The sequence below is a fragment of the Eutrigla gurnardus genome (genome assembly GCF_963514095.1).
Source record: "Eutrigla gurnardus genome assembly, chromosome: 11".
NCBI lineage: Eukaryota > Metazoa > Chordata > Actinopteri > Perciformes > Triglidae > Eutrigla > Eutrigla gurnardus.
Window position 1 is genome coordinate 9,756,756 of NC_139925.1, and position 7,689 is coordinate 9,764,444.

General features: G+C 42.6%; 1 protein-coding gene across 3 annotated transcripts in view; it reads left to right on the forward strand.

Moving 5' to 3' along the window:
* slit1a (slit homolog 1a) overlaps positions 1 to 6,603 on the forward strand; it is an 82,567-nt gene extending 75,964 nt beyond the window's left edge. For 2 of the 3 annotated variants that reach the window (XM_084021946.1, XM_084021947.1), the window contains 7 exons: positions 10 to 147; positions 223 to 451; positions 548 to 678; positions 789 to 982; positions 1,874 to 2,162; positions 2,828 to 3,039; positions 3,203 to 6,603. In XM_084021946.1, coding sequence (XP_083878072.1) covers positions 10 to 147; positions 223 to 451; positions 548 to 678; positions 789 to 982; positions 1,874 to 2,162; positions 2,828 to 3,039; positions 3,203 to 3,441 — 1,432 coding nt within the window. In that variant the 3' untranslated portion in view covers positions 3,442 to 6,603. The remainder of the gene's footprint in view (positions 1 to 9; positions 148 to 222; positions 452 to 547; positions 679 to 788; positions 983 to 1,873; positions 2,163 to 2,827; positions 3,040 to 3,202) is intronic. The other variant, XM_084021948.1, reaches the window with a different exon arrangement.
* The last annotated feature ends 1,086 nt before the right edge of the window (positions 6,604 to 7,689 follow it).

Here is a 7,689-nt window from a genome sequence, read left to right on the forward strand (position 1 = left end):
GTATCGCAGGTGCGTGTGCTCTCCTGGTTACGTTGGCGATGACTGCAGCGTAGACTACAACGACTGTGAGGAGCATCGCTGTCAGAACGGAGCTCAGTGTGTGGATGAACTGAACGGATACTCCTGCGTCTGTCCTGAAGGATACAAGTAAGGAGAGCTCCAATGTGACTCAGGCTTCATTTTCCCTACATGCTTCACTCACGACGTTCTTCCACTCCACAGCGGCCAGCTGTGCGAGGTTCCCCCGTCCCTGCTGTCCCAGTGTGAGCTGGCCGACTGCCAGAACAACGCCCCGTGCGTGGAGCGAGGCGGCCGCGCCCTCTGCCAGTGTCCTCCGGAGTTTGGGGGGCCACGCTGCGAGAAGCTGGTCAGCGTGAATTTCATCGACCGAGACTCCTACCTCCTCCTCTCTGACCTGAAGAACTGGCCGCAAGCTAACATCACCTTACAGGTATCCACGGAGGGCGTTCATGTGGGAAGCGTTCCTGTGCTTCACCCTGAAACCTCAATCATTCAAACGCTCCATGTGACTGTTTTCATTCTGTAGGTGTCGACGGCTGAGGATAACGGTATCCTGCTGTACAATGGAGACAATGATCATATCGCAGTGGAGCTCTACCAAGGTCATGTCAAGGTCAGCTATGACCCCGGCAGCCAGCCAGGACACGCCATCTATAGGTAAGTTGCCTTTGAGAGTTTGTTGTTTCCTTCCTAGCTGTTGAAAAGCTGCTTTATGTCTGTTTTTGTAAGTCTTCTGACTATATTTTATGTTTTTTTTCCTTTGTCAGTACTGAGACTATCAACGATGGCCAGTTCCACACAGTGGAGCTCGTGACCTTTGACCAGATGGTGAACCTGTCCATTGATGGGGGTCTCCCTACAACAATGGACAGCTTTGCGGCGGTGCGGCCCCTCAACGGGGAGGCTCCACTATACGTGGGGGGTAGGGGCCCTCTCCAGAACACACCTCCCTCCTCTGCAGGCACTCTTAACTACTACACTACTGTCAATCACCACCCCTCCCCCCTCGCTTTGTCACCACCGCAACCGACCCCTCCCCTCAACCATGCAACCCTTCAGTCCTGTCCTACCTCCGTCCAAACCCTAAAACCCCAAACCCTATCCTCCACCAACGCCATCCCCACCTTCATGACTGTGTTTGCTAGGGGCCACACATTTATTCACAGCACATAAATATGCATAGACCTCCCAAAACGCTATTTGCACACATTTGTCAATGAAAGATGAAAACAAAAGATAAAAAACAATGACTAGGCAGTACACGGCTTTATGGTACAATAGATCTATTGTCGATACAGCACATTTGGTCCATTGCCCTCTAGTGAGCACCATAAGAACTACCAGACACAGTCTTCACTTCAGATTTGTTCTGTAGTTGTTTTTGCACAAAAAGTAACCGTGTTTATGTGTCATGTGTGATTCTGCCACTCTTGACATTCACTAAATTTAATCTGATTAAAACCAAACGAACGCCTTCCATGCGTTGGTTTCCATGCAGCCCCGGGTTCAGGGTTGACATAGCAGTTTGCTCAGGAGTGGCTCAGAATTTCTACAGTGTCATTCACTGCTGTGACGTGTTGTGCTGTACTTTTCGTCATTCATACAACACTGCAGGAGACATTTTGTTCCATACACCTTATTCTATCATCTGTTTCAAGGATGACGTGTCTTGTGGTGCAAGTGCAAAAAAATTTAATTTGACAAATTGTATACGCACTGTCGGGATACCCATGTTTGAAATGCCTTCCTCCATCACACTCATACCAGCCCTGTGTTAGTTGTCTGTTTGTGATCCAGTATGCATGTCCCACACATCTTCTGACATCGTCTCCTTTTCCGTCTCCTCCTCCAGGAATGCCAGTGGACATACACTCCGGCGCTTTCCGTCTCTGGCAACTCCAGAACGGTTCCAGTTTCCACGGCTGCATCCAGAACCTGTACATCAACAATGAGCTCCAGGACTTCACCAAGACCCAGATGAAACCCGGCGTGGTTCCGGGCTGCGAGCCCTGCAAGAAGATATACTGTGTCCATGGCATCTGCCAGCCTGATGGCGTCCAGGGACCAGTGTGTCACTGCCAGCCAGGCTGGAGCGGGCCTCACTGTGACCAGCCTGCTACCAACCCCTGCCAGGGCAGCAAGTATGTCGCAAATGCAATGCATGTTTCACAGTAAACATCTTGTTGTCCGTTACTTTACTTCGTTAAAAGTGCCAGAACAACAATAAAGTAAAGTCTCACGATTACAAGTATCAGCATGCACAAATCTAATTTAAGTAAAAGCAGCAGAATCATCAGTAAAAACCTATTTAAAGTATTAATAGGTGATTGATGTGTTATTAAGCATTGCATTATTAGATTTTTGGGGCTGATGCAACAATTTGTAAACTAGTCCAGGGGTTCTCAAACTTTTGTAACTTAAGGCTAAATTCTGATTGTTTAAAGATGTCAGAGCACCGTCTTCACAAATACGTTGGGTTAATACAAAAACAGAGGGCTGTAAATGTTAGGTATGCTGCTGGAAATATGCTGTTTTCCTTCAGCCTGCAATGATGAATCCAATATTCAGGGTCATATTTCCTCATTGCACACTTTTCCTTTAAAAAACCCAATTGTTCCAGTGCATCGTCAGCTAACTGTGGCAGAAAATGTTTGTCTATGCCTGACAATGTGGTGATTTGCATGGTGAAATTCAAAGGTTGCCAAAAATATGCATTTTTATTTAATGTGTTTATTTATGTCAATTCTACATTTATAATTTGATTGATGTGAGCAGGATATTTGATGAACCATATTGTGTTTTCTAGGTGTGTCCATGGAAAGTGCATCCCGCTGGACGCTCAGTCGTACCGCTGCGAGTGTGTGGAAGGTTACCGCGGTGCCCTGTGTAACCAACAGGGGGAGCTGTTCAACCCCTGTCGTCGCCTATCCTGCAAACATGGCCGCTGCCAGATCTCAGACACGGGAGATGCCTACTGTCACTGTGAAAGTGGCTACACTGGGGAACTTTGTGACGCAGGTTGGTTTCTCAATGCCCACCTGTACTTCTAAGATAATAGTATATATTAAAAAGTATTAAACAGTTGATATGATTCACAAGGGGTCTGTAGGGTCTTTAATTATTATTATCATAGGTATTTAACTTTATACTAAAGTCTTCGGGTCTTTTTCATGTTTCCCAGAGTCTGAGTGTCGAGGGGAACCAGTGCGAGACTTCTACCAGGTGCAGCGAGGCTACGCCATTTGCCAGACAACGCGCATGGTCTCCTGGGTAGAGTGCACCGGGGCCTGCGACACGGGGGCCTGCTGCGCCAGCCAGCGAATGAAGCGCCGGAAATACACCTTCGAATGCAGCGATGGAACCTCCTTCAGCGAGGAAGTGGAAAAGACCATCAAGTGCGGCTGCGCGGGCTGCATGTAGCGCCATTCACTCACATCACCTGCCGCTGCCGCCGAGCAGAAGATAGAAAGAAAGAAAGAACGAGAGAGGACTGGAGGAAAAAGCGAGGGAGGGAAAGAAAGAAAAAGAGAGAGTATAAAGAATATATATAAAACCTCTATCTATATATTATGGACAACAATGTTTGTAAAATAGGACATTTCCTCTCCTTTCAAGGGTGTGTGACCTACAGTAACACGGAGAAACCAACATCACGAGCGACAATGTAGACGTGACAACAACAGCAACTCAACCATTGTATGCAACATTGTTCCAAGGGGTCCAGAGATTTCAAAGGTGTTGCATTGAGAGTGAGGCATCCCTCCAACCCAAATTACCCAGTGTGAATTCCCCCATCCATCTGTGAGGCCTCTGGCAGCCTAGCCACCATCTACCATCTTTGCTTCGCGGAGGCAGTGAGGACAGTGGGGTCCGGCCGGGCTGAGAACGGCAGAAGAGAAGGCAGAGACAGAGAAGAGAAGAGGGCTGGACCATTTGACTTTGGCAAAGCTATCTTGAGTTGAGCTTGGCTGGGTTACCTGGAGTGGGCCGGACATATGGTTTTGGATTGAGCTAAAGTTGTCGTTGGTTTGGTGTAGACATTTCTCTGCCCCGGATACAGTCATCCATCCACACACGCACATGTAGACGTGAAACAAGAAACGGTAGGCTTAGAGTGGCACATCATCCGGTGCGGATGTCGTGACTTGGAGGCCAGGTGGTCTGGCGTCACAGTTGTTGTGCTGTGAGGTACCGTAACATAGAAACTCCATAAAAATAGAGACTGCACTGACTAGCAGCACTGAAAAAAAAAAAAAAAAACGACGGTCGTACACCTCTCTGAAGTACATGATCACACACGCATGGCATACATACATCTGCACATGTCTTCACACTTGTAGAAGTGAGAGGGGCTTGTGCGGTGCAACTATCTATTCCTGTTCGTACAGTAAACCTATCTGGTGCTGGCAGTGCCCAGTGGTTGTCGGTCCCCCAGCATGGATTGCCTCAGGGTTAGGAGGATTTGCATAAACCCAAAACCCATTTGAGCAGGAGGCTGTTTGGCCCTGCTCGTCTTGATGCCTGCAGTATTAAACTTGTGCAAACTGTTGCATGTGTGGAGAAGAGTTTGCCAACAAATATGTAGAGCTTCTTAATATCATTATAAATGTTATTACAAAACAAAAAGGTTGCAGAATCATCTTCTGAGTTTTTGTTTTGTTCTGTCTAATTTCTCATATTGATTTGCTTTTATTTTTGTTATATTTTTGTTATATTTTGTCTCATGATGTAACCTAACTCCTTTAGCCGCCCCCCACCCCCCCTCCCCCAACAACTCTTTATATAGAAATGCCTAACAGATTCTAATATATATATATATTTGTATTTCATTTTGGTATAGTATTTTTCTATGTTAAAGAGTAAGTCTGTTTCTGGAAGCTTCGGGACTGGTGGAAAGGCATTCGGTTGGTTCCCTAGGTGTTTTTATTTGTTGATCTCAATTGCTCCAACAAGGTAATTAATTGGCCAAAAATACAGCAGCTGGTTGGCCTTGTTGTATCGGAGGCAGTATTGGTCTAGAAATATGTTTAATATTGTATATGTTGTCTTCCATGTGAATATTACATCTAATTCATGAGAGTCTGTGCTTGATTTTATTTATTTTATCTAAAGGCGTTTTTTTTTTTCCTGTAGAAAGTGACAGGCATAAATGTTGCTGACTTTCAAATATTTTCAAAAATTTCAAAAAGATGAAAAAAGGTAAAATAATTAATTAAAAAAATAAGCATAAAAATCTGTAAGGTATTTGTAACATCACTTAATAGCGAGTTCTGACAGTGTTTTCCTCCTGTCTGGCTCAGACATTCCTCATTTGCTGCAGGGGCTGGAGAGGTCAGAGTCGGGATTTAAATCGATCTTGTAATTACCATACCACACTTAAAGGCTTCCGATTGTTCTCAAGGTCATTTTGTTAAAGTGTTGGGTTGTATTTCTATCATTTTAATTTGAGAGATTTTTTTTAATTTTTTTTGCCATAGAGGTGTCTTGAGTTTCAACTTAAAGTAGTCAAGCTCAACTGATCATAAGCTACTGTCAAGCCAGAAGAAATAGGATGAAATTGCTTCTAAGGACAATTATCACGTTATGGTATCATCCTAGATCTGTCTGAATAGGCAACTGTGTGAAGCATTTCATGCCTGCTACTGACAGACCATAAAAGAGGTCTGGACATTTCAATGTTACAGTTCTAACTGGCTATCCACACACACACGAAAAAAAAAGAAGAAACGGTGCCAATTACAGTGAACACAACAGTCATACCTGAATGTATAAATGTGTATAGATAAATATGACCTATGCTTATTCATGAAGTGGTAACTTTTAGCTGTTAATTAGTTTCCAATGTAAGATATAGAAATCACATACTGTTCCATAAGTGACAGTCCATTTGGGATGGCTTAAGGCATTGTTGTCCCTGCAGATTGGGATTGTGTTTATCCATTTTGCTGATCTAAATGTTAAAAGTCTCTTTATAGTGTGAAAGGCTGCGGAGCCAGATCTCAGCTTGGTACAATGAACACGGAGCTTCTATTCATATTGCTACCTATGTTAACTTTGTTTTACATGCTGTTGATGTGATCCCAGTGGTGTACAATAACATAAAAAGAAGATCTCATAAAGGATACTGGTGAACAGTCACTGTAACTCTTAGGCTGTGTGCCTCGTAAAGGTGCATATTTAGTTGAATGTGGCTTTCTTTCCATGGCTCCTTTCCTTCCTCTGCACTGATCTGTACTGGACTGGTGCATTCAACTTCCTGGTAGACATCTTAGTGGTGCTTGTGCTATATTGAGATGTAATTCAGTTATCTGGTCACATGACTAGAAACACAGATTTTCCATTCTATGAACTATATACATAAATATGTTATTGTAAACAGCACAATGTCTCTGTCGTATTGAACTGGTGCAAATATCCCTCATTGGGTTCTGTCTATTTGCTTTTTTTGTTACAGGATTGATGGTGGGATTAAAACTGAAAAACTCCCAATAATGCTGAATGTATGTAGTGCCACCGACAAAATGTTTACCAAACCTCCACTCTTTTTCATTAATTAAACTTAAATGTGTGTGCTTTTAAGAATGCGTTGTCTTTTTTTATTCTTAATGTCTTCTTTGTTATTTGACAAAATATTAACGTTAACATTTCAAGTCATCACAAATGAGATATTGGCAAATATTAGTATAGCATGTTGAAAATATTCGCAAATTAAGTCACAGTATTGCATGTTGAAAAGTTATGAAAAAAGTAAGAATAGCAAGTTGAAAAAAATTAATGAAAAAGTCAAAATATAGTATGTCAAAAAAGTCAGTATAGCATGTCTAAAAAGAAATGAAAAATGTTGAAATACAGTATGTCGAAAAAAGTCAGTATAGCATGTCGAAAAAAAGTCAAGAAAAAAGTCAGTTAGCATGTAAAAAAAAGTAATGAAAAAAGTCAGTACGTCGAAAAAAAATCATGTAAAAGGCAAAATATAGTGTCAAAAAAGTCATGAAAAAGTAAAACATTTAGCATGTAAAAAAAAAGTAAAGAAAAAAGTCAATTAGCATGTCAAAAAGTCATGAAAAAAAGTCAAAATATAGCATGTCAAAAAAGTCATGAAAAAAGTCAAAATATAGCATGTCAAAAAAAGTCAAGAAAAAAGTCAGTTAGCATGTCGAAAAAAAGTAATGAAAAAAGTCAAAATATAGTATGTCAAAAAGTCATGAAAAAGTCAAAATGTAGTATGTCAAAAAAGTAATGAAAAAAGTCAGTATAGCATGTCGAAAAAAAGTCATGAAAAGTCCAAATAAGGAAGTGGTAAGAGGAAAAAAGGAATAAATTCTGCACTGTGAAGATCTTAAGTGAACGAATCATTCATTTCTCAATGCCATGTTGGTTTTGGTGAGAAGTTGTTTTCTGCAGGGCGCCGACTGTTTACCAATCTGTCCCACAGTGGGAGCTTCCCGTGGTGCTCGGACACTCGCCCATGAGCGTATGGCAGCCCACCATGGGACATGCCTTCATTGGCTGCAGCAAAGCTGAAACACGGCTTCGCCACGAGGGCACAGTCCACCATGAGCCCTGGTGCCTCAACTGTCTAGTACAGAGGTCTTCAACACCTAGGGGGTCCGCAGAGTTACTGCAGGGGGTCCCCAAAATATTTGACTGACTTTTTTCTTCCAAAAA